General features: G+C 39.2%; 1 protein-coding gene across 1 annotated transcript in view; it reads left to right on the top strand.

Moving 5' to 3' along the window:
- The window catches only part of PTAR1 (protein prenyltransferase alpha subunit repeat containing 1), a 38,240-nt gene that overhangs the window by 743 nt on the left and 9,619 nt on the right, over window positions 1-27,878 (top strand). The window contains exons 2-6 of the mRNA XM_082301477.1: window positions 4,964-5,133; window positions 11,386-11,452; window positions 16,308-16,412; window positions 20,039-20,252; window positions 27,555-27,871. Of these exons, the coding sequence (XP_082157603.1) occupies window positions 4,964-5,133; window positions 11,386-11,452; window positions 16,308-16,412; window positions 20,039-20,252; window positions 27,555-27,871 (873 nt within the window). The remainder of the gene's footprint in view (window positions 1-4,963; window positions 5,134-11,385; window positions 11,453-16,307; window positions 16,413-20,038; window positions 20,253-27,554; window positions 27,872-27,878) is intronic.

The raw sequence follows: 27,878 nt of genomic DNA, 5'->3' as shown, positions 1-27,878 counted from the left end.
TTCAAATCAGTATCTGTTGGCAGAGGTGCCAGTGCTTTTCATTGTGTTTTGTTTTGAGGGAGGCTGACTCTGAAAATGCAAACTACAGTAATTGCTATTTTGTGACAGTCGGATATATCCAGCAATCTCGGGGGCAGATGGTGTGTTTTATTTTCAGTTCCATTGTTGACCAGCCTTGAGATCCTGTTTTAAGTGCCTCCCATATTTCTGTGTCCCAGAACATATTTCCCCAGCCTTTAAGACACAAACTAGAGAAGTATCTTTAAACGTACACACAAGCTGCATGTTAGTTATGGCAAGTAAGGTAGCATATAATGAATAATAACTTCATAACTTAAGTCAGGTGTATTTGTGTCAGTTGGAAACTCTGCAGTCTCTGAGGTGGTGGCCTATTAATCTGTTCCAGAAAGTGATAAGCTAAACAATTGCATGGGAAAATTTCATGGCACCTAATTTATCCCTTTGCTTAAAAGAGAAGATTAGAATAATACCCTCATGTTTCTCTAAATGTAGTAAGCAATCTCGGTGGGCGGCCAGATTTTAAAATGCAGCATATGGATGCTGTTTAAAAAAGCTGCGTTTTGCCTTGAAGCTTCGTTTTTAGGATGTGAAGCATAATGTGCTGTAAACAGCCAGTATTTATGAATGAATGTTCTGATTTTTTCATAGTTCCCACTCCTCTGCCAGAATTCTTTATTGGTAGCAAACTTTGAGATGGTGTTTTTGAAGAATATGCTGTTATTGCAGTTTTCTCTCATAGATGCAGTCTCAGAGATGAAAGTAGGCTGCAAGAGTTGTGAGTGTTGAGACTGATGCACTGTGGAATGCTTCAAATGAGAAAGCACAACCTGCTGCTAGTTTATCCCTCTGAGTAGAAAAGGTGACAGTTTTGTTTGCTAGACTTCTGACGTGGTTGAAACTACTTGGAATGGGACTCTGCAGGCCAGTGTGGGCTGTGGGCCCTTTGCTGTGCTGCCTCTGTGCCTCAGGAGCACCAGGCTGCAGCCGTGCTGGCAGGGTGTTTCCATGTATCTGCATCTTGTCTTCCTGCTGCTGGCCAGCTGCAGTTCCTGACACGTGGTATCCTCCTGAATTCAGCATGTTACAGATCCAGGTTTGAATTCTTTTATGTGGGATATGCCTAGATTCACTGAAAATAAGGAATCTGCTACATGCAGGATGTTCTTATTCACTTACTATACTTTTGTCCCCTACTCACCTCCTCTCCAGCATCTGTTGACCGTTGTCTTTGGCTGTTTGTACACCTACCCACTTGGCATCTGTCAGAATGGGTGTTTTGTTTTGATAGGTTCATAGTTCCATAAGTTTTAAAATGGGATTTGCACTAAAAAGCATGTAAAAATAAAGTTTTAGACTAAATAAAACATAGGATTGATACTTCTCCTTTTTTCACTTTAAATGAAACTTGCAACAAGACTGTATTTTTTTTTAAGATGAGCTTCTAACTAAATATGCAATGCAAAATTCTTTTTGCCTTTTCTCTCTGATAGCACCACTTATTTTCAGTTAGATAACTGTGTCAGCGTACTAGTTTTCAATTTTGTGAGCCTTCTTTTACATTTAAGTGTTTTTACCCAGTATTCCAAGCACAGATCTTGATAAAGTCACATATGTGAGCTATCCCACTGGAACTAAACCATCACCAACAGCGAGCAGATCAATATATACTTTCTCTTTGAACTTTGCTGTTTCTTTACGTGTAAAATGAAGCAGAAACAGATGAGCTTCTCAAAAAAGTACATTAATTTGTTGGAAATAACTGGCGAGATGAACTCTTAGATGGTGGCCCAGCATTTGTGTACAAAATATGAAGGTACTGCTCGTATTTTGCCAAGAGAGGTTGGATTATATTAAAGGTGATCTTCCAGAAAAGAAGTCAGAGAAGGTCTGTCCACATGGAGTGCCTGAAGCTGAAGACCCATCATGGTAGTGTCACACAAAATGGTTCCTACCCTAGATGTACCCTGGTATTATGGATTTGTGACAGAGGGAACTTTTTCGTATTATCATGGCTTTAAAAGTTTACAGCAGATTGGCTAGGGTTTGTTGTGGGGAGGGCCATTGAATGGCTGAGTCAACAGACTGGGACTCTTGAAGCAGGTGCTGCAATGGCTTGTCAGTACTGTTCTGTCCTAGCTAAGGTTTGCATTATGGACCAGGTCTGAATTTTGCAGCTCCAGGGTCTCTCAGATGTCATTTTGCACATCTTCTCAGCTCAGGCTGAAGAAGCTCTGTAATGGCTTAAGACTTCATGACAACGCACTGAAAACCTTCCACTACTTCCTGGCTGTTTCCACAGCATATTTCAGGAATATGAACTTAGGTGGTATCCTGTAAATATAGACATAATTTGTGAAATTTTTGGAACGTGACTGTGGTGCCTGCTTTGAGGAAAATAAATGTAAAAGCACCAAATAACTTCTAAACTTCAAGACACAATATCAGAAATCTGGGGAGAGAAATTGAATCTTACTTTAGACTTATGATACAAATACCAATGAACTGCAGCCCTCAGTTGGTGTGTCTCCTTCAGTACTGAGAGCATTTTGCGCCTGTCACTTGACCTAAATGCAGGGACTGACCATTCTGCAGTGAGTTTGGGCAGTCCTGTCATATAAACAGCTTCCATCATATGGCTGGGACGTTTTGCATGGTCAGTCACTTCATTTCACAAGCACTAATTCAGCAGTGTCTGTATCTGAGTCCTGCTGCAGAAGCTTGCTTTGGGTGCATGATGGAGCAGACACTGCAGTCATTCTTGAGCAGTGTCTCCTGGTAGGCTTGCCCTATTACTTAGTCCTTTTGCAGATCTGAGGGACCTACAGAAGGACAGATAGATGGTGCCCTGAATAAATTGTTTTGTGAGATAGGCACCCCACCATAGATAAATCTGCGTCGCTGGTATTTCACACTGTGAATTCTGTTGATTCACAGGAACTGAATGCAACATGATGATTTCTGAAGCACATGAATCATCAAAAATTATACCAAAGTGTTGGAGACAAGGTTGTTACCAGATGACAAATCTTGGTTTGCATCTTCACAAAAACTGAGTAGTCACCAGATAAAGCATTTTTTTGTATTGCACTATGTCTTACTGCATTTCACTGTGCAGTGGGTCTAGTCCTCTGGTGATTTTGACTTTCAGAGCGCATTCTGGATTTGAAGTGTTTCAGCCTGACTTGTCAGCTTTGTGCAAACTGTACCTGTGTATCATTTTGGCGTGTTCAAAGCAGTATTGTGAAACTTAGCTCACCCAAGTCAGACCTTTTGCATTTGGTAATAAGTAAAGGTGTGGATGTGTGTTTTGTGGATTTTTTTCTCTCCTTGCTGTTTACCTTTGGTGTACTGTTTGTAAGTTACAGCAGGTAAGTTCTTGTGGTAATTCACAGAGCTAATTAGCCAAGCTGTGCCTGACTGCATCTTCATCGGTTTTGAGGACTTTGATGTCCCTGTATGCAAGGCCAGACAAAGTTTGGCCAAGGACCAGGTTTAGTGTTCATAAAGGAAAGACCCAGCAATAAGTACAAAATTCAGGCTTTTAAGATAATGTATTGAAAGAAGCAGACTGGAATGTCATTTTAGGTTTAATCTTACTAGCTTCTTGAAGAGCTTAGCTTGTGTAAATGGAGCAGCACACATGAGGATCTTGGTTTGATACCCGTTGCTTGCTTTTGGTGGGGTAGGAGAATGCTTTTTTCCTTCTCTCTGTTCTCAGCTGACTAGGGAAGCTAAAGGGACCTGAGTGTGTGTTTGGAGACAGAGCCACATGATTTGCAAATGTTTTACCTTGAGATCACCTTACCTGTGCTTTTTGTGGCATGTGATATATGTTGTGATATATGGAAGATTGAGTCTGTTTTCTGAATAAGCAAATACACTCTTAAAAAAGCACACTGTGCCACTTCTGGTTACTTCAGTAATAATCCAGTGAAGACACAGAACTAAATCAGCACACTCAGTGTACCCAGTAATAAAATTTATTTAAGATAATTGAGGTTGAGAGGCTGTCACTCAAAGTGTATCTGTAGATCTTGTATTAAGAAAACTTAAGATGGAGAATTCATTTCTGAGCTCACAAGAAATATTTTTTATCCTGTGTGAGAGCTGAGGATTTCCTTCTTTAGCAACAAATTTTTCCATTGAATGGGAGTCGGTGGAGAAATTATGCATAATGGAAAGCATAAAATAATGTTGGTTTCTGTCGATACAAGTGTGAATCCTTGATGAACCGTGTTTATTTTTAAGAAGCTGCTGAAGCTGCTATTCCAACATGCTAGAAAAATCTGATGAAAAAGTAAAATATGGTATGGCCCATTGAAACTAAACAGCTGAGTCCCTTCTGCTTGGTTTGCTGGTGTGAATGCTTGTGTTTGTCACTGTTTTTAAGGGCTTAAGTTTCTCCTACAGAATTGTCATCTCATCAGAGATGCCCTCTGTGTCTCAAATCTTCCCCCTGTTGATCATGCTGCCTTGCCTGGGACAATGAAAAATGGTATGTGTGGAAGTGAGCATATGGCTGTCTATGTGGTTTTCTTCTGTGTCATCTTTAGTCTCAGAGCACCTGGTCAGGCTACTAGTGCAGGGCACACCTGGGTAGCTTTTGGTCAGTCAGGTGCCTGTACTAGTTAACATGTTCTGTTTCTCTTGCTGAAGCAGTTGTTGCAGCTCTGTCACATTTATTACAAAAACAGGGGTGCTTGTGTTGATTCAGCTGAGTTAAACTGCTTGGATGACAACCTAAACACAGAAAAAATGGGGCCTTTGTCATTTAGGATCTTTGTGAAAATCGAATAAAACCTTTTAGATTACAGATTTCAGCAAAGATGAGGAAAAAAAAGACGATGAAATGTTTGGCTGGGAAGCATTGCCAGCATGTGCTATTGAGAAAAACAATTGTCACCTACAGGAAATAATCTTATATTTCTTTCTGTTTTTTAAGAGATGAAATTGGATTAATACCCTGCCCTGAAGCCAGATATAACCGGAGCCCTATTGTCCTGGTAGAAAACAAGCTTGGTGTGGAGAGCTGGTGTGTGAAGTTTCTTTTGCCATATGTCCACAATAAACTTCTCCTCTACAGACAAAGAAAACAGTGGCTGAACAAAGATGGTAAGTTCTGGGTTGGAGAAGAGAATATTACATGATTCTTAGTGCACATTTTTTATTCATCGTGGAATCATTTAGTTTGGGAAAGAGCTTTAAGGTCAGAGTCCAGCCATAAACCTGACACTGCCAAGTCCAACACTAAACCGTGTTCCTAAGTGCTGTGTTTACCTGTCTTTTAAAATGCTTGTAGGGAGGGTGACTCCACCACTTCCTGGGCAGTCTGTTCCAATTTTGACAACACTTTTCAGTGAGGAAAGTTTTCCCCATATCCAACCTAAACCTCTCCTGATGCAGCCCAAGACCATTTTCTCTCATCCTGTTGTTTGTTGCCTGTGAGAAGAGACTGACACTTGGCTACAACCTCCTTTTAGGTAGCTGTAGAGAACAATAAGGTTGCCCCAAAACTCCTTTTCTTCAGGCTAAACACCTCCAGCTCCCTCAGCTCTTCTTCATAAGACTTGTGCTCCAGTTGCCCTTCTCTGGACTCACTCCAGCACACTGATGTTTCCATGAGTACATGGAGACGGTCACTGGCGTGATCCTGCTGGCCACACTGTTGTGATCCAAGCCAGGATGCCCTTGGCCTTCTTGACCACCTGAGGACGCTGCTGGTTCACATTCAGCTGGTTCTGGCCAACAGTTCTGGGTCCTTTTCCACCAAGCATCTTTCCAGCCACTGTCCTTCAAGCCTGTAGTGTTGCATGGAGTTGTTGTGACACAGGGGCAAGACCTATCAGAACCTCATACAAGTGGCCTTGGCTCATCAATGCAGCCTGTCCAGATTCCCCTGCAGAGCCTTCCTACCCTCCAGCAGATCAGCACTCCCACCCAGCTTGGTGTAATCTGCAAACTGACTGAGGGTGCACTTAATGCCCTTCTCCAGATCATTTACCCTTGTTAATGCCAGCTTAACCTGTTCTGGAAGAAGTGATGGTTACTGAGGAGAGCAGGCTTTGGATTGTGCATCTTAACAGCTTAAACAAGTTGTAGGATCATCTAGTTGAAAATGTAATTTCTTTCTCTCTTGCCCAAACTGGAAAGGTTAGAGAGAGACAGCTTACTTCAGTGAGTTATTTAGGGAAGTGATATTAGTTGATACGGAAAGAATTTCCTCCTGTTTTCCTGAGTCAGAAGGAAAATGTGGTGATGCATATATCTAAAGTAAGAAATGAGTGCAGTGTTTCAGATGAGGAGGTACCACAAAGTATTAGTCCCTACAGCTTGGTAATTGTAAAGTTTTATTTCCTTTCTCATCTCTTTGTTTTGGTTTGGTTTTTAGTTGGTTTTAACTTGCATGAAAAATTCTTTGGTATATGTTCTTTAAAAAAATTCAAAATAAAGAATTATGAACAGATGTGACATAGGAGGTATTTGACTACTTATAAGGTGTCCTGTTCAGAGTAAGAATGAAAAAGAGTAACTAGTTTATGAAACAAGTTTTTTGTTTATTGTTGTAGTGTCTTCTAAATAGCAGTGTAGATCAGGAGGAGATGTCTGGTCAATAGCATCTCTCTTTTGATACCTGCTTTTCTCTTCTTTAGTATTTTATTGCTGTAGGCTGTTTCGCTTTAAGTGGATGAACCCAGCTGTGCACCGATTCTCATTGAAGTGCAGTGTACAGCACAGTCACATTTATAGACTCAAGTCTATAAATGTGCACTTGAGCTTCTTTTGCATTCAGGGATGATATGGAAAAGAAGGTTGAGGTCTTCAGTGGATCTTGGAGTTGGAGCATTCTTAAGGCAGTGAATGTTGCCTACTTTTGTCTACTTGGTGGCAGAGTCTAGATCCGCTAAACACACTTAGATTTGTTAAACACACTTTGATTCCTTATTACAAACATACAGATGCATAATGCAAGCCTTTTGGAAAGAGTGACATGAAATGGCTGTCAAGGCAGATTGTGACAAGGAGGAACGCATTCACCTGGCAACATGGAGTCTTCCAGTGCTAGCTGTACACCTTGGGTGTGTTAGAGTAACAGTGCACTGGCTTGATCCTTAGAATTAATTACCCTTCAAAAGAGTTGCTCAAAGAAGTTGGAGTGTTTTCATGTGTTGCTGTGTATGACTGACCTGTTGATTGTATTTTATTTTTGTCTAACAGATTTTTTTGTGTGTTTTTGTGTCATTGTGTTTCTCACACTCCTCCCAGAGGGTTGATGTCATGTCATTATGTGATTATCTAGGAAGAGTATTTTATGGACTTTAAAAATTTTACATTGCCATTTATTTTTTATTTTCACAGAATTTATTTTCTTTAGTATTTTTTGTCATTACAGACATCTTTAAAAGACTCTATTCCTAGGGGATGTGTATTGCTAACATAAGTAACTTCATTTCTTCTTGGCCTTTGTGTTCTATGGTTAGAAACCAGGATCTTTTTGATAACTGCCACCAAGCTGCTGATGATTTATTCAGTTTTGATAGAAACTGGTGATTGTGACATCACTCCAGGCACTCATTTATAATGCAGATGACTACAAAATCAATAAAAAGAGATCTAATACAGGGAATAAAACTGATGTTGACTGACACATAGTGAGATACAAACTTCAGCATTTGAACAGTTGAACCTGCTAGCACAGGCAATCTTAGCGACACCAGTGGTTCTCATTGCAGTGCTTTTGGAGGTCTGAGGTAGGAGTTTGGGATGTGTATTGTTATTATGCTGCAGATCTCCAGCAGGGAGACTTCATTTTGGTGTCAAGTGTTACTGTGAAGTCTCACCGTTGAAGTTTCCACACAGACAGAAACTTCTTGTTTCAAGCCAAACTACAAACATTGAGATCTGTGTCATGTTTTCGGATGTCTGAAGATGACTGATAACCATTACCTTTGTGCTAGCACCCTGCTGCAGTCACAGCAGTGCAGGTGCTTTGTTGTGGTGACGCGCCGTGATGCCACAGGGATGGTGTCTGTGAGCCTCTGCTTCCCTCATGGGTGAAACCTTGCAGAACCCTTCCTCTCAAAATGCAGCTCAGAAAACTCTGTCAGTGAATACGGCAGTAGGATGAATTTTAGTGCCTGCAACTTGTTTGGCTTTCTTTTGAAAATGAAACTCCATTCTGCTTTGTCTCTTCACTTACAAAAGTCAGTTTCAGATGCGTGAGAAGAGGTGATCCACAGCATTTTCATGTCTGCTGAGGTTTTCTGTAACCACTGTAAAACACAATCAGGGCCTTAATGTTAATGACCTGTTTGAAAAGGAGTTTAGTATGTTTTACCATAATTAAGTTTCAAATTTGATAGAAAGTTTTAGCAGAAACTGAACTGCAGTGGTGGAGAGAATGAAGGCAAAAATCTTTCCCAGGTTGGCTTAGAGACTTGTCCCTAATGTGTCATAAGTATGTATACCCTGTCACGAGATGTTACTTTTTTTTTTTCAGTATTCTCAAGGATTTGGCTCCAGATTGCTTTTGACAAAAGTGTATGCTTGGAATTTGGCAGGGTAGTTGTTTTCTTTTGCATCTAGTAAAGAGGTAGATTTGTCTATTACTGCTTCAGAACTCAGCTGTATATTCTATTGAAGCTTGTTATAAATGGTGATTGCAGATGTAGTCTCTAGTTACCTCTTCTGTTTTGTTTGAGTCACTGTAAGCCATTTAAAATAGAACAGAGCAGAAAAACAGATTTAAGTGTCTGTTTTTAGATGTGGCATCTGATATTTTTTCTGATGGGATCTTGGAAGAAGAAGGTACTTTATAGTCATTCATTGGTAGGTTAGTGACACAGGTGTTTAATTTAGTTACAGTTTCTTTTGGATACTTGGAATCCAGAATAATGACTGCTTCTCTTGCAATTATTTCAGTTTAGAAATCTGAATTTTACAATATGTTCTTATCCTTTCTCCAGTATTTTTTAAATTAATGCATGCGTGCTATTTATATTATGTCAAGATGGTTTTCTGAAATTGTTACAAACTGCTCCCAGAATGTCTAAAAAATTGGATATAGCCATATTTAAAAAGTAAGCTAGAACCTTATTGTTTTATTCGTCATTTTGCATTTGGGGAGACTTTAATGTGCAAAAGGGCATGTTCAGTGTAAGCACCTATAATGCTGTAGTTTGCCTAAAATGTATCTAGTAGAAAGTAATTTTAAATTATGAGATATGTTGGGTTTTATTACTGACACGGGGAAATAGCTGGCAACTACTAGAATTGTGTCCCAGACCTGTCATAAGACTTTCTATTGAAAAGTGGCTCAGAGGTTACTAAATTGTGTCATTTCACATCTCTGGCTCAGAATCTACACTTCATGACTCTTCAACTGTTACTTACATCAAAGAACATTGACATGAAAGAACTGGATATTACTTGGAGATTTTCCTTTTATCTTTCCTTTGGTAAGGTTCAGGATGCAGTGAACCTCTGTAATGGGAAAATGGACAAAATGTTAACAAATTCTGTGTAAGTTGGACTTGATTGAGTTTATGACATTACCAGAATGGTCGTATTAATTGGAAATAATGACTAAACAAACTGTATGGTTCTAAGTGGACTTTGAAAATCTTTCCTAAAAAGTATTCAGAAGACTGAAATAGGTTGTAATAAACTTTTGCTTGATGTGTATGTAACATGTACAGTGGTAGTACCTAATAGTTACTAAAACCATTATTGTAGGTAAAATGGAAAATATACATGAAACAATCACAGCTCACAATTTTAACTGTACCTCCTTATAAAACGGATGTTTTGTTAAATGTTGCCAAACTAGCTTTTGAATGTAAAATTGAAGCAGTAGCCACAAAACACTTAGCAGATGTTTAATTTTATGTATGTTCAATTTTGTGTATGTGGGTAGTCCTGGTTATTTGAATTGGGATAGTCAGCTGCATAAAATTAAATGGGTGTTGAAATACTTCTTGTTCAGGAATTGGGTATACCAAGGAAAAATAATGGTACATTCAAGCAGTAAATTAGGAAGAAGCTTTGCACATATGAGAAATATTTATTCCTTGGCAGCAGAGAGGGGTTTGACTAAAACTTGTGAAAATAGAAAGTTAAGTTCATTCCTTGAGCCAGTTTTCAAAACATCACAGCTTAGTGCAAAGTCAACAGTACACTAAAGACTTCCACACCACACCCCCCATCACCCCTTGCATTATATGATGGCTTAGCATGTTCCTCATAAGAAAGAGCATAATGAAAACCACAAAATTTCTTTGCTGGACATAAATGATCAATCAGTCACCCAGTAATACATGAAGGTATTTCACTTTTTCACCTACTTAAGTACTGACTTCCATTTCAAAGATGTGTGAAGCTGTGTTCCTTTGCATTTTGAATTAATTTATGTCCCGTTACTGTTGAATTTTTTCAACGACTTCTTAACAGTTCATTTTACAGTCATATTAACTGCACCAGCCAGAGATCTGTTTCCGTGAGCACCATCTTCTTCTTTCAAGTAATGAAGTACCTCTTATTTGCTGGAAATCACCAGAAGTACAATCTAATTAGTATGCTAAATGCAGGGTGATTAGGAGAGACTGTAGCCAAATTTAATTGACAGTAAAAGCTTGCATAGTCACATTCAGTTTTTATGACATAGTTAAAAATAAGGGTAATACATAAATCTGCAGTGTACAGTGCTTAAATGCAGGGATGCAAACAAGTGTTGTGAGTTTTGCTTAGGATTTTTACTGAATTAGTCTTAAAGTTTTAATCTGAAGCACTTCACAATGTATTTAAAGTGTTTTCTGTGCAGTTCAGTAGGGAGTACTTTTGTAATTCTTATTCATAGCTGTGGTGTTTCATTTTTTAGCTACAGGTTCTTTATAGTGTGTATTTTTTTAACAGTAGAGTATATGGCAGCCATCTGCAGCTGCCATATACTTACTGCTTAGCTGCCATATACTACATACTAAAATAGTAGGGTATATTTTTACTTCTCTGTAGTATTTAAAAATCTTTGGATCTTCTTTGAAGAGTTCTCTGCTTCTCATACGTAGTGTGTGTACAGTTAAAATCACTGAATACTCAAGGATTTTGTATAACTATCTTTCCTTGCTGAGGGCATACTCAGTTCATTATTTTAAAAAATGGAAAGGGAGTATATGGCAGATCTTGCTCCCTCTTAAATTAAGCTAGCATTTCTTCTGGAATGAGACAGAGCAGTATTTTACAGAGGTGGTCATCCACAGGTACAGCAGCCCGTTGCGGAGAGACTTTGAGGAATGAGTAAGGGACTGTGGAGAGATCAGTGCTGTGTGCAGATCATTACTAATCCTAATGTCTCTTGTTCCATTGTTGTAGAGCTGATAGATATCACATGTACCCTGCTACTGCTGAACCCTGACTTCACCACTGCTTGGAACGTGAGGTATGTTGCACTCAGAAAATGCCATCGGAAAGACCTGGGCCTTACATGAGCAAGCTGAAAGCTTTGTTTCAAGTGGTAGGTAGTGACACAGCAAGAACTTGTCAGCTAAGAAGTACTGGAGTAATGTTAAAAATCTCTTCTTTTCTGTATACTGCAGATAGTTTAAGACTGCCCTTTTTTGGTTTTTATTGGGTTTGTTTGGTTGGTTGGGTTTTTTGTTTGTGGGGGTCTACTTGTTTGGTTGGGTTTGGTTTTTGGGGGGGGGGTGGTTTGGGGTTTTTTTTTTTTTTAGTGCAGGCTAAAGATTACGGTGCATATGAAGGCACGTGTTTGCACCACATTTTCACATGTATAAGTCCCGCTGAACTACCATTCGTCTTTCCTCCTGCAGTTAATGAGGATAGTGCTCAACTGATGTCTGCTGTGTGTATTCACTGTTTTCATTTTTACCCCTCTGTGAGTTCTATCCAGGTTCCAGCTCAGTCTCCTGCCACTACCAGTGTAGGCTATCATAGCTGAGTAGACCTCTGTAGCTACACTGCAAGAGAAGCGGGGAAGGTGTCTGCCCTTTATTTCAAACACATTTCCCTCCTCCCCTCTCCTTTCTTGTACCTGTTGAAGTTGTCCAGGAGACATGATGGAGGAGGAGCAGGAATTTACTTTCTTGCTCTTCAGGAGGTGCGGAAACATCAGGTCCTTACAACTTTGTAATCTTAAGACTTTTCTGTAAATCTCGGAGGAATATTCTCTTTCTGCTGCCTAGGTAAGACTGGAGACAGTCTTAAAGCTGTAGTTTCAGGAGGGCTGGAGGGCTGACAAAGTTTTGGTAGTCTCTGGGAGTGCATTCATAGAAAACAGCACTTCTGTAGTTAAGGTGCACTGTTGTAGTTGGTGCATTAACAAAATGACCTAGAAAAATGATGGCTGCGTGTAGCTGTCAGCCCTAGTTATGGCAAATCCAGCTTTTTCTTTTTTCTTCTTTGCCGAAGTAGTTCTGAAGGATTCTGCTGTGATCTGTATCCTTCTAGCATCTCAGGCCTAAAAAAGGGGGATGAATGTGATAGCAAAGGGTTTACTGTCATGAAAATGTATAGCTTGAGTGGCTTGCAAGTGATAAAATGGAATTAGGAGCTTGTATAAGATGTTACAGTAATCTAAATCTTATGATACTTATAATTGATTTTTGGTTGATGTTTTGTGGACTTTCTTTTATTGCAGATGCATTCATCCTTATCAGTCTGGCTTTTTTTCTGCCTGACAGCTGAGTTAGCTTTTATGTGCATGAGAAGAGTAGTTCAAAGTTGTAAGTGGAATTAAAAATGTTAAGGAATATGGATGAGGATTGTTTTCTCTTTTATGATGTTTATGATTTATCAAAATATACAATTACTGCAGAAGATAGCCTTACTCCCCAAATTCCTGACTAGTGATCTACCAGTCAGTGTGTCTTTGAAGCTCTGTTTAGCATCCAGAGAGAAGTACTTGTTACACAAGCCAGTCAGTTTCTCGGGAGGCCAAGGAGCTGCTTTGCTGAATCTGGCCCTACATTGTTTTAGGCTCCTGCTGGAAGTTTGCTTTTTTGAAGGGTAGGCACTTTAGTTATGTTGACATATATTTCAGCTTCTCTGTGAAGTTACAGGTCAAGCGAGACAGATGTGTGGCATAATCAGTTACAAAGAACAGACTGTGTTCTGTACAGATGCTGGTGATAAATTGTTATCCTGAGGTAGTCCGAGCTGAGAACTAATTGTATGAGATTTGCATTCTGCTTGCAGAACATGATGGATCTGTTGTGGGATGATTAGTTTCTTGTTGCTCAGAGGATGTTTGTGATGCCAGGTTCATCTTGCATTCTCCATACACAAATTCACTGCTTTATTTTAAGGGGAAAAAAATCATCATAGACGCTAAGTAGCCTGAAAAATAGAAAGTATTCTAGTTGTTTACTGAATAGCAGCCCTGCACACAGTGTGTTTCTTATAATTTATTGACTCTTTCATTTTAGACTGGGATAATCCCTTTTTTGTATGTTGAATTCTGATGAGAGCTTCAGAGATAGTGGTTGACTCAGTAGCGCTGAACTTGAAGATAGAGGAAGAGAAAGAAAAGGAAATCCTGTCCTAGGAAAGGACACAGGACTTGGCAGAGCCAAGTCAGAAGACTAAAATGGTGTTGTGGAAGACAAATGAGCATTTCAGCTCAGCTGGCGATCCCAGAAAGTTGTGCCTGGTTAATGAAGCACAGGAGAACACAGAACTTTAAACATGTGATCTAGGCTACATAGTCTACTTTGGCTTTGGAGCTATTCTGAACAATTGTAATGTGCCTACTATATAGATTTGGTTTTTTTTACTTTTTAAAATCAGAAATGACTGGGAAGTTACAGAAGGGCAGCAACTATAACCTAAACCCTGAGACCTGAGCAAGAGGTAACTCTATAGCAGAGGAAGACTTACTAAAGAATAGATGTGTCACTTCCTGGAGCTGAGAGAGGAACCCCTGTTACACTGAATGGGATAAGGGATATCTCCAGCTGTTGATACTAAATTCAGTTGTCCTGTGTTTTCAGAAGTTGAAAACTCTTGCAAGTTAAAATGACCAAAACTTTTATGTAAGTGATTGTAAAGGAATTGTCATAAATGCCTTTGTTCTTCTTGTTTTACTTCCTGGCATGTACAATTGATGAAAAGACATTAGGTAACAAGATGCTCTCAAAAGTCAAACATACTGCTATCAGATATGAATGACTTCAAAGGTGTCAGCATGAAGCAGCAAGTCTAAATTATTCCAAATTATCTTTTGTGGGAGCTATAATCCTTAAGGCTGAAACATTATCTGTGATCCACATGGCAAGGAAGTGAGCTAGAAGTTATGTATCCCAGGTTGGATGTTAGCTGAAAGAGCTTAGAGGGGGTTTATGTGGGTGTGTATGGTACTTCAGTCATACTGTGCTTGCAGTCCTTCGTGAATGGGAGAATCTCATTTGAAAACAAATACAGCTGAAAACAGCTTTTCTACTACAGCAGTGAAGGTGGATCTTGTCTGCACTGCTCCTCAACTTTGCAAAAGAGGAAGTTTACTTTAAGAGTGTGTTAAGTGTGAGCCCATTTACTTACAGTGAATGTTTTAATACAGAAAGAGCGATTTCTTCTCTGAAAGTTGAGGTTTTGGGAGGTAGATGGCCTGGTAATCTAAATCTTTGTTAAAAATGAACATGTATTTGTTTTAAGTATCAGACTGATCTCAGCTGTATTTTCATTCTGTGTGTCATTTTTACCAAAACATCACCTTTTGCATTGCAGTAATGAGGCAATTGTTCCACCCACTCCAATGCTGACCCTGAATCTTTCTTTTGTCTGTTTTCCAAAAGTGAGTGCACTGGCACAGAACGGTCTGGTCAGTCTGCCACTTCTGGTTGGTATATCTGAACTGCCTGTTAAAAACCGGCTGAAAGCATCCGATCTGAAGCATGCTGGAACCTTGTTGAGATAAAAATAAATGTCCCAGTAGCTATCAGAAGCAAAACTTCTGACAAAGATTTATATATTTCCCCACTCTGCTTCAATTTTCAGTAATATTTGCTCACTGTTAGTGTTGCAACCATTAGCTTCTGACTGTGGTTGTAAGATTCAATTACAGCAACACAAAGCCAAAGTACCAGATGGAGTCAGTTTCCTACTGAAAACTATCAAGTCAGACAGAAAATATGTACTCACAGAAAGGAAATATGTCAATTTTTTTGTGAGACTCAGGCCATAACTTTAGGACAGCATTATGTGTTCTGTGACAGACTGCAGAGAAGTTTTGCCTTCTTATTTGATAGCAGATCTTTCCAGAATATATTTTCTCCCATCCCCCTGGGGTCTTTTGGTCAGAAAGTTGATCATCTGCTCCTCACTTACTGGAGCCATGCCTATCATGATGAATCAGAAATTATTACAAAAACCAAACCAAAACCCAAACTCATACCAAAATTGCTGCTGCTTCTTGCACTCTCAGTTTTCACTTGTGACTTCTGCAGGTTCTGGGAAATGTGTGTTTTCTTTCTGCACATGGTAGCTTTGGAAGTTACTGTATCTTTACTTCAAAGCTGCTACCTACTAGATTGGAGAATAAGATATGAAGAATAGTGCCCTTGAAGTAACCAGAGATGGGGTGATGCCTGCAAACATGCTCAGGACAGGCAATAAGAGTTACAAAGCTAGAAAGAAGAGGGTGAGGGGCAAGGAATTCTGTGTAAAGAAGGTGAGAAAGCCAAGTACAGATTTTCATTTTGCTGTGTCTGTTGGAAGTACTTTGGGAAGGGTTGTGTTGGAGGAACATTGTTTTGTCAAGGTAAATTTTTTTTTAACCAGAGATTGTTTTACATTTAAGTTAACTCAGCAATTTCAGCCTTTTTGTTGTTTGTAAAACAGTATACGCAGAGAGAATATTCCCCTTTTCTTTATAAATTTAGGGAACCTTGACACTCTATCTTGAACAGTATTTAAAAACTAAAAGTAAGTGTGGAGGAGTGCTATGTGTAAGAGTATTTTCAGTTATACACAATTACTTAAGGGCTTAATTTCAAGAAGGGATGTTTATTCATGTATGTAACCCTACTGGTAGTTGACTCAGTGATTTCTGGGTAGGTTTGAGAACTAATGGGTTGTATGTGTTCACATGAAGTTCTTTGTGCACATATGGATAGTACAGTAGAATGGATTAATGCACTAAAGGGTTTTTTAACTCGTGTAGTTTGACAGTGAAGTTCTGTTATGATACAAAGGAAATGCCATGCAATTTGTTACTGGGATTTGTGTTCTGTTTTCAGGTTACTACTTTCATTCACACAGATTTATTTTATCTTTTGTAGGAAAGAATTAATACTGTCTGGCACTTTAAATCCACTTAAAGATTTGCATCTTGGAAAACTGGCGTTAACCAAGTTTCCAAAGAGTCCAGAAACATGGATTCATAGGTTGGTTTCCCTTGCCTTCTATTGACTCCTCAAACATTTTTCCTAGGGTTTTTTTTGTTTCCTGTTCTTGGGTTAAGGAGAGTCATAGATGCAGGAGAATGTCTAGAAATCTATCATATTGTTTGAACCAGTCATTGCAGAATACTGTGCTTTGACTTTTGAAGCTACATGTCTATATTCTACACTTAGAACTGAAATCATATGTACCTTTTCTGCTGCGTACTTTTTAAATAAAGTTTGGAGGTAGGATAAATTTCCCTAGAGATTTATCATGTCTTGCAGCGCCTAAAATTTTCAGCCTGGAAATTCTGATTCCATCAATAGTAAGTATTTGAGCACTGTAAGTTTTTCCTTTCCTTCCAACTTACCACTACATTGCTTGTCTACAGGCATTTCAGAAAGCAAAGACACTGTTAAAGCCAATGTTTATAACCAAAGCTGGGTTCTTTTCCATTTCAATACTGGTCTTTTTGGTTTGGTGAATTTATAATTTGTAACTTAAGCCAAATTGATCAGTCACCATTAGTGGACATTAAAATAACAGATCACATGTTTGGAAAATCTAACTCCAGGATTGTTCAAATGCACCATCTCAGTCATGACTGACCTTAAAATGCCTGTAGCAGAGCCAAGTGTAGTATAGATCCATTGCTCAGCTTTAAAAAAAAAAACCAAAAAACTCTGTACATGTGTGATCTTTTCTCATGATAGAAAGAAAAAGATAGGTCATCCTTTTATAGACAGCTCTAAAGAGATTTAAATATAACACATTTGGAACTAGTTTGCAATGTTTGTGTTTAACATGTCCAGCACTAGGGCAGCTGTAAAGTTGATACTGCATTAGGGGGTTCGTACTCTATAAAGAACATAACAAAACTTACTACATGAGAATTTTTAGAGGGGGAAGTTGTTGGTAAACTCTTCTTTGTCAGTGCATGCATGAGCTTAAAATTATCAGAGTAAACCTAGAAAGCAGTATGTGGAATATTCCAAGGAGTTCCATTGATACAGCAACAACAATAATGAATTTCTTTGGCACTGGTTTTTAATTTTCATGTTCAGCTGCTTTTCATCATCCTCATGCTACTAACTTGCGGCTTTGAAGCAAAACTATGTAGTTATAATGGGAAAAAAATCTTGCAGTTTGTCGTAGTTTACTTTTTCTACATGGTAGCTAACACTGGAAAAATAAGATTTTTTGCATTTTAATAGTTCTGAACCTGGTGCCATCCATATCATTATGATGATATCTTTTTATCAAACAAGTCATAACATTAGGTTCTTTATATTTATTTGTATTTTAGAAATAATAAAAAATTCTGTCTATGATTTCCATGCAAACTTAAATTGGGAGTGTTTTAATAGTGTCATAATTTGTTGTTCTTTCTCTTATTTGCCTATATCAGAAAAGTAAATTTGAGGATGATTGTACAAATGTTTGGCTTGGATTTGGATATGCTGACCATGATTGATACATTTAGAAAATAAGATTCACAAAAATATTTTTCTGCGTCAGCATAATGACTAATTTGGGGTTTTCTGTTCCCTCATGGTATTACATCTCAGACAGAAGATGCAAAAACCTGTAATGGGGCTATGAATAAAGTACAGTAAACCATATCCACATTGTTTTTTCTTATACATGACAGATACACACACTCACTGAAGATGTCGAAATACTTGTCATTCATTTTGTCAGATGACCTCCTGCTATATATTTTGGGGGGTTCAGGTATATATTGTGCATATACAGTCAGTATATCTATTGATTTTGCTGTTATCACTTAACAATTCTTTGTTTGTAGTAATTCCAGAAACTGTAAGAGCAATAGGAGCAAAGGTGAAAGTGACTCCAAATTAATTGGAGGAAATCTTGCTTAAAACCCAAATAATGCCGTGGTATTCAACAGGTTCCAAAAATATATTTTAAGTCTTCTGAGGTTGTGATTGCATTGTCTATAAAGTAGCTCTAACTTAATTTTATATTTTTTGTGATGTTGTAGCCAGAGAGCCCATAAAGTCTGTATTTTTTCCACTCTCTCTTGCATATATAATTTATCAGAATTCCTTGTTTTGTAAAACATGCTCATTTTAAGAAACTGAAATAATTAGAGTTGAAATACTTTGTCTTTATGGTTTTACTCAGAAGTTGATGTTAATGAAATAATACATATCTTTTGTTAAGAGTGACTATGCTCATTAAGATTTTCTGCCTAGACTATTTTTGAATTTTCCATTTCTTGCATACCTCTGGACTGAAGTTAAAAAATACTAAGAGGTGATGTTTGGGTTAAAGACATTTTTAAAAATCAAAAATTAAGTCTTCAAAATTACCACATATCCTAAAATACTGTTATACAACAGTCAGAGCATGGTTTGCTTGGCTGTACATCTTTATTTAAAACACATGGTGTATATGAAGAAAGTGTTCATATACTGCTTGTAATTTTCTGCTAAGAGTTTAAAATTGCATTCTTATAAATTATCTTTAATATTGTCTTCCAATACTTTGTCTTTTTTTGATAACTGAGAGGAAAAGATACAATGTATATGAAACCTACCAGTGAACAAGTATATTATGTTTTCAAATGAGAGAAAAAGCAGATGAAGTAACCATTTTCTTAAAACAGTGGTTGACTTACCTATTTTATATATATATAATTTTATATATGGCTTGTAAAATAGAATTCTCTCTGTAAAGAAAATGAATTTATTAGTTCTATTTTATTTACTGATTTCTTTTAACCAGGAGTGACACCTTTCTGAAAGTAGCAATCATTGGTTTTGGAACTGATGTGAGCCAGTACAAAACAGGATAACCTTTGTGTCTCAGACCAGAGGATGTCCATCTCTCTAGAGCATTCCACGTTGGTCCTTCGCAATTCCATTAGCATGGGCTGCTCTGCAGAAGTTCACACATCTGTAACCCATTTTTGTAGGACCCTTTTGTGTTCAGGCTACAGATGCAGCATTGAGGTTGCCTCTAAAAATACTGCTTAAACTCTGTCCAGAGTAAAATAAAAACCCAAACCATCTAGGAATCTGTGCTTATCTCAGACACATGAAATCAAATATGTGTAATTCATCAGTAAAAACATTTGTTTTGCTTATACCTATAGCCCTTGAGACCATAAACCTTTTGGACTTTGCTACTGCTGGTGATGTACAGAAAGAAATTTGAATTGCAGTGTGCAGTACTGCCAGATGTAAAAGATACTAAGCAGAGTTAATTTTTTATTAAATCACTTTCTTTTATCTCACTTTGGATACTTCATTTTAGTGCTATGGTAGACTTTGAAAGAGGAGCTCATTAGAAATCTCACACGCATTCTGCTTGCACTCTTTCATAAATTAGCTGTTTCCTTCTGTTTTGTTTTAGTATGCTGTGAGTAGCCATGATCACTTAGGGTGAGCAAACTGGTACAGCTGAGTTGGAGTGTGATCTTTGCGTCACAGCTTTTAGTGTGGCAAGTGTTCAGGTGGTTGTTTACTACTCACTCATTACCTAGCTCCAGTGTAGTTCAGAGAATAGAAATACTGGAAAGATTTGATTTATGCAAATGAAAAACTATTTTTTTCTCTTAAAATTGCTCTCTCACCATTAACACTTTACATCATTTAACCAGACGATGGGTGCTGCAACAACTAATTCAGGAAAACTCCTTGCCCAGTCTTGCGTCTAAAGGAAACTTGGGAGCAGCACCCGTGGAGAGAATTCACCGACTAGTACAGGAGGAAATGAATGTCTGCTCCGAAGCTGCTGGGAGGTATCCAAGCAACTACAATGCCTGGTCCCATCGCATCTGGGTTTTACAGCATTTGGCAAAGCTCACTGTCAAGGTATAATACAATAGTGAATAAATTCTTGAATTTTCTTATCCAGAAAACCCAAATACTGGTTTGCTAAGCAGGTTGTATAACATGAGTGAAGAGTATCAGGTGAAGTTATCACAGGTAGCTAAGAATGTTTTAAGAAAGCGGGCAAAATACTGCAGAATATGTTTTGCATTTTTCTTGCCAGTGTAAGCAGATTCTGCTCAGCAGAAATAACACATTTTTCTTGCCTGTGTACAAAGTTACGTTTCTCTCTTAGTAATTGGTGCTAATATGTGTGTGGGAAGAGTATAGATGGGACTGTGAGCTGAAGTGAGGAATGGGCAACTCTTAAGTAATTCTTCCAGCACTAGTCTTGAAATTCCTAGTAGAGAAAAAAGGTAATACATAACAAATATGGTTTTGAACATGTGATATTGGTTTTGTACTCTTGTTTGCCTTCCTGTGGTTTCAGAATATTGAAGGACCAAGTAAAGACAGCAGGAATTTTGGAGAAAGCATAATAGTGCTTGTAACTAATTTCTTCAGCTCCAGCAGTATTTTTTGACAGCAGTTACACTGGGAGCTGATTAAACTGTTTCAGGGACAGCAGGGACATTTTATGCAATGTTGAATATTTTGCATCTGTAACATTAAGACCTGCAGCAAATTGAATTAGTTAATGTGATGTGATCTGAAATTATGTAGGCAGTTTTGTAATACTGTGTTTTCTAAGTTGTTATGTGAATTCTTTGTGAGTATTAGGCTGACACAGTGACGCATCATTCAGTTTTAACAGCAGCTGCTACATTTTGCCACATAGGGTGGTAAGGGAGGAATTTACAGGACACTATTGAGTCAATATAGCCACTATTTTTGTGTCCATTGCAGAGACAGGGCAGAATTTGGACCCATCTGCCTAGCAAGTTTATATGAAAAGGTAGTTTTCAGAAAACTCAGAAGAATTGTAGGATTGAGATATATTGGAGGTTAGAAGTTAAGGTTAGAAGTCTATATTCACAGGAAACAGGAAGGTAAGAACCCTTGAAAACAGGCAGAGAAATATTCTTGGCACTCTGGGTTCCTACAAAAAGGGAAAGAGAACAGGATCAGACATTGCTTTCAAGATACTTCTCTGCCTGTTTTTAAGGGTTCTTACCCAGGAAGTTTAATATCTTTACTAGCTTACTAAAGGATGAGAGGAATTAGCACTGTTAAAGAAAATTCAAGTAATTTTATGCCTTAAAACAAACAAAAAGCTAACACATGTTCTAAACATCTCTGTGTCCATTATACTGGTAGCTGTACTCTGAGGGTCTGGATAACACCTTGAGTGCTCTTTGCACGTGCTGCTCCTTAATTTAATTAAAGAGAAATAATTACACTATAATAGAAATAACTTTATGCAGAACTGGAATTATTCTGTTGAGTTTATTCATTGTCAGTTGTGAGTGCTTTTCGTGACAAATCATAAAGATGCCTGTGAAGGAACTATTTTAAATTTGTTTGGTCATTCCAAAGTTGATTTGCTTTGCCTGCCATCCCAGTCCCCCTGTTGAGCTATTTTTTTAGAATAAAGACTGTAGAAGTGGTACTTTTGTCTAAAGTTGTCCATCTGATTTCTGTTACCTCTGGCAAAATTTCACTGGTGCTGTTGTTCCTCCACCAATGTGTTTAACCTGTTGGGAAGTCTCCATGTTGGCTCTAGGTTTTTTTCATTACACCACACACCATCTCTTCAGATGGCCTAGCAGAAGATGTTTGGGATACTGGAAAATTAGGAAAAAGTGCGGAACATAAAAGACAGCTAGAAACTTGAGATAAAATTTGTGTCTAGGTAACTTTAAGAGGCAGAATTATACAGTGATTATGTGCAAGAAGTGATGCAAAGAAAAACACAAAGAAGAAGGAAAGCAGGGAAAAAGCAGGCATTACAGTTTTTCACAAAAATAATGCAGTTTCATAGAATCACAGAATGGTTTGGCTTGGGAGGGACTTCAGTCTTGTTCCAACCTTCCTGCCATGTGCAAGGATGCCACTCACTAGATGAGGTGGCTCAAGGCCCCATCCAGCCTGGCCTTAAATATTTCAATGGTTGGGGCATCCACAGCCTCTCTTTGTTTCAGTGCCTTGCCACCCTCACAGTAAAGAATTTCTTCCTAATATTTACTCTAAACCTGCCTTCCTTCATTAACCATTATCCCTTGTTCATTCACTGTCTACTCACAAAAAAAGTCCCTCTTCCTCCTTTTTGTAAGTGCCCTTAAGGTACTGAAGGGTCACAGTGAGGTCACCCCAGGGCCTTTTCTTGTCCAGGCTGAACAACTCCAGCTTTCTCAGCCTGTCCTAAGAGGAGAGATGCTCCAGTCCTCAGAGCATCTTTGTCACCCTTCTCTGGACCTGCTCCAGCAGGTCCACATCCTTATGCTGGTGACCCTAAAGATGGATGCAACATTCCGGGTGGGGTCTCACCACTGTGGAGGAGAGGGGCAGAGTCCCCTCTCTCAACCTCCTTGCCATGCTGCTTTCGATGCAGCCCGAATCCAGTTGGTTTTCCGGGCTGCAAGTGGGAATTGCTGGCTCTTGTCCAACTTTTCATCCGTGAGAACACCCAAGTCCTTTTCAGCAGGACTGTTCTCATTCAGTTCAGTCTGTGCTCATGTCTGGGATTACTCCAGCCTGGGTGCAGCACCTTGCACTTGGATTTCTTGAACTCATGAGCCCATTTCTCAAGTTTGTCCGTATCTCCCTGTCTACCATCCCATCCTTCTGTTGTGTCAACTGCACAGCTCAGCTTCGTGTCATCTGCAAATGTGCTGAGGGTGCGCTTAATCCCACTCTGTGTGTTACTGATGAAGATACTCAAGAGCAGCAGTCCCAAGGCAGAGCCCTGAGGGACTTGTCACCAGTATCCACCTGGACATAGAGCCACTGGCCACACCCCTCTGGCTGCATCCATCCAGCCAGTTCCTTGCCCACTGAGCAGACCTTCCATCCGAATACATCAAGTCTGTCTCAAATTTGGAGATGAGGCTATCATGTGGAACCCATACTGTACGCCTTACACATCTAGATAGTTGACATTTGGACATTTGTTGGTCTTCTCTTGTTGACCACTGCTATTACTCCATCATAGAAGGCCACCAGATTGGTCAGGCACAATTGCTGGCTGCCTTGTGTCACCTCCTTGTCTCATATGTGCCTTAGCGTATCTTGTGGAAGGATCTTCACCATGATCTTGGCAGGCACAGAGGTGAGGCTTACCAGTCTCCAGTTCCCTTTTTTCCAGTCACTGGGGACTTCCCCTAACTGCCCTGAATTCAGATATGATGGACAGTGGCTTAGCAACATCAACCAGTTGCCTCAGAACTCTGTAGTGTGGGTCTTCAGATCCAATATACTTGTGGCTGTTCGGCTTCCTCAAGTGGTTCTGAATGTGCTCTTTGCCTGTAGTGGGAGGGACTTCACTTCTCCCCACACGAATCTAGAGGATCAGGGACTTGAGAGAAGTGGGCGGCCTGACTGCCAGGCCAGTGAAGACTGAGATGAAGACCTCAGTAGAAGTTCTTCATCTTTCTCCATATCAGTTGCCACCAATTCACCCTTCGTGCTTATCAGTGAGCATACACTCTCCTTGGTCTTTTTTTTCTGACCTGTGTAGTTATACAATCCCTTCTTCTTCTTTGCACCTCTTGCCAAGTCCTGTTCCAGCTTTGCCTTGGCTATCCTGACCCCATCCCTACACATTCTGTATGGGTTGTTTACTTGCATGGTGTCTCATGGTGCACCTTCAGCAATTTCTGTGTTTGAATATCTGAAAAGTATGATAAATTTCACTGAGGTGCAAGACTGGAACCATACTGAAAAACTGGCAAATAAAACAATCACTGATTCTACGGCCATTTAGTTCTTGCAAGGGTGCCTGAAATTAATAAGTACCGGTATTAGTTAGGGCCATATTTCTGCTGTAATGCAAACTTGACTTGCAGTTTGAAGTGTACAAGGAAGCAGAGGCCCAGAAACATAAATTGTGTGTTGAATTATCATTTAAATAGACTTCTAAAAACAGGTTTATCATTAATGAAGCTGTTGGCCTGCTTTGGAAGATTTCAAGAGGTAGGCTGTTTAATAGGATTTTGATTGGTTTTTTTCTGTTGTTTGATAATCCTAATGCTACTGCAGACTGAATCTCAGCTCAGTCTATGGGAAAAAGATTTAAAATGCTAGAGGAGAAGGTTTTGGCCCAGTAGGAAGATTTTCTCATAAGGATATAGATATTTCTTCTTTCTTATGCTAGACAGTCAAAAGCATTATCTTCTTTCAATACATAAATTTCAATTTGTTCTAGCTACAGAATTTGAATGGCATTAGCAAGTTCATGTAGGGTTTGAATAGCGTTCATTAATATCAGTCAAGGATTTGTCAAGAATAATCTTTCTGTTACTGGAGTACTTGCCTTGGAAAGGCTGATGTCAGCTTTCTCACATGACTGTACAGTTAGTGGCGTTAGATCATAGGCTCCAGATACCTACTAAAAGGTGGGTGCATAATTATTTAAAGAACCCGGGTAAGAGAGTGGTAGGGGTGTAGTCTTAAAATTCATTGCTGGGGTCCCTCCCCTGCCGTGCGGCCCTGGCAGAGGGGCCCTGAGGGCACAGACACGGGGTTTCCCTGCCCCTGCTCAGCCTCGTTCCCATGGGTTGGTTTGTGTTCCCTGCGCGGGCAGAAGGACCCTCGGGTCCCGTGACTGGAACAGTTCCTGGGCAGAGCCCCGGCCATGCGGCTGGAGAAATAAACATCTCTGAAACATCTGTCAAGAATCCGTCCATATTTCTTTTCCACGGGCCTTGCTGTCTCACACATGTTGCAGCAATCCCCGCTGCAACACACACTGTGTTGTTTCAGTGAAATCATGCGGGTAGAAAAATAGGATGTAGTTCAGCAAGGATTTACAAACTTTTTTGTTTTCTTCAGTTTGGAATACTCAATTTCATAATTACAGGATGGAGAGCAAGCAAACAAGTGGTGGGGTAGTTGTCATGAAGCAACACTTCTCTTGTGCCCAAAAGACAGCATGTTCACGAGCCACAAAGTAGTTTTCTTCTAGCCATCCCCAGTATAGCCTTAGCTTTTTCTTAGATGACTGGGTCTCCAAGGTGCTAGTTTCTGCGACTGGACATTGCTGGATTTATCTAGTTATCCTTAAAAGCTTGTTTCCCCAGTTCCTTTTCATTTCCCCAGTGTCCCAGACCAGGGAGGAGGTTTTTGTCTGCAGTTTATGGTTGGAAAAGTGCTCTAAAACAACCAAGCAAAGAGTCAGTCAGGGATGGTGTAAGAGGGAGTGCAGACCCAGAGGTCAAGACAAAGATCACTGAACACACATGTCCTGTTCTGGGGGAGGCTGCCAGTTCCATGGTAGCCAGCTCACCACCAGAGGTAGGAAGGAGATTTCATACAGTTTCCTCTTTATTCACAGAACAGTGGCAAAGGGCTTGTACAAGGGCTTGTACCGATAGAGATGGAAATGGAGAAAGCTGGCTTTGTAAGAAAGCGCTAAGCAAAGCATACAGTCCTAAGAAAGAACCTCTTGGAATTCAAACATTAGCTGGCTTTTTCTTTTACTTCCAGTTGTTTGAAGCATCTTCCACTGGTACTCCGAGGTTCCTAGATAGGAGGCTCTTTTTTTGTAGATCTCAGAAAGTTTTAATGGCAATCTTCTGTGTTGCTTTCTTGAAAGAGGTATTCTGGTTCAGATAAGGAGTGATGCTCGGAATAATTTTGTTCCCTTTGTACAGGGAGTTAAAATGCATAATTAAGATGGTCCCCTGTAAATTTGTAGCTTATAAATATTTCACATAAATGAATTGGATTCTTCCAAGGTCTCAGTTGAGCATAAATGTGTGTAGTACCTATCACAGCTGAATAAAGGCTGATCTGATTTTTCTAAGCCTTATGTTGTTCTTAACAGACTCGTAAATTTTAAAGTTCAGAAGTTTAAAATACTAAGCTCAATTGAGAAGGGAAAAGCTGGTCTTAATGGTTAAAGTCCAGATCTGGACATGGAATTTTAGCCTCCTTAAGAACACTGTGTGTGGACTGTTACTTAATACTTCACTTGAGATTGCTGATGTGTAAAAGGAAGGTAATGCTGGTATCTTTTGACAGGATTTAGAAAAATGTGTTGACTGTCTTGGGTAGAAGACACTGTTTGCATTGTATTTGCTCCAATTTCTTTTAGATCAGATGCCCCCAAAAAAGCTGTATAGCTGGCCTTGTGTGTTTCCATGGTTTTCTTTGTGGGAGTCTGTGGCTTTTGTGCTGCAGTATCAAAAAGAAAGACTTCTTCCTATGAAACTTGTTTTGCATCAACTGGTCCTGTTAAGTGATGTAGGTAGCTTAGGAGAAGAGATTAAAAGCAGGAACATATCAGTAAGATTATATTCAAAGTCTTTAGAAGTGATTGAAAAAGGTAGTTTTGGTCTCTTTGGATAGTTTAAGCTCCAGAGGAGAAGTAGTGTGAGGAAAGAGGTGTTAAGGCCTGTAAAAAGAAACCAAATCACTGGCTCTAACAGAGAAAGCAAAGTAAAAGAAGCTTTGTCTGGTAGCTAAACCTGCATTTCTCTCCGGAAATGAATTTTGAACGTTTAAAAGCACTCAGAATTAAGAGACAATTTATAGGAGCCAGCAGTGTTAAAAACAGAACTGCAGCTGGCATTTAACTATTTACTAGAGTTGTTGTGGAAGCCTTTCTAGGGGTTCTTCAGTAGTAAAATCAAACAACTTGATTATGGACAAGTAGTTTTGTATTTCACAGGCCCTAGGACTTTAAACATAATGCTATGGTTGACATTCTCTCATGGAAAATGAAGGTGTAAATTAAGTTTGAGTTTTATTCTTTTTAAGCAACTCACCCACCTTCTGACACCCACAATCTGCTGGGTAAAAACTAAAATTCTTAAACCTAATAGGACTGTAGTTTCTGCCTTCTCTAAGTAGTATTTATTGTTAACCATTCTGAGATTCTTAAACCATTGCTTATTTCATATCGTAAGTGGTTTGGGTTTTTTCCCAGTCAGCCTGTGGGCAGGTTTCTGAAAAGCCTGCCTTTTCAGAGTTTGGAAGAAGTATTAATTTGTTTTCTGCTGGGATGCCGAGATGCTTTTCAGCACACAGTGGAAAAGGCTCAGTGATATATCATTTTTCTGTGTGTTCTTAAACTATTACCACAGTGGCTGAAATCCCCAAAGAAGAGGTTACCTTAATACAGAAGCAGTGGTGGTAAATTCCTCCTTTTTACTGGATGATAACTCTCGCTGCATTTTGTTTCAGGTTCTCCTCGATGAACTTTCATCCACTAAATATTGGGTATCCATGCATGTCTCGGACCACAGTGGATTTCATTACCGCCAGTTCTTACTCAATTCCTTGATACGCAGAACAGTGACTGACAATAACATACTGGTACAAAATCAAATGGTAAATGAACAAAACCCTAGCCTTCAGAAGGGGGAAGAGAGTGCAGGGACAGAAGCTGCCTGTGCAGAGGAGCAAAGTGTGGATCTCCCCTGCCGTTTAGATGAAGAGATGGAGCTCTGCACTGAACTGATTGATAATTACCCAGGGCATGAAACATTGTGGTGTCATAGGTAAGAG

The sequence above is a fragment of the Coloeus monedula genome (assembly GCF_965178545.1).
Source record: "Coloeus monedula genome assembly, chromosome: Z".
In the NCBI taxonomy this organism is placed as follows: Eukaryota; Metazoa; Chordata; class Aves; order Passeriformes; family Corvidae; genus Coloeus; species Coloeus monedula.
This window is presented reverse-complemented; position numbering and strand designations above follow the sequence as displayed.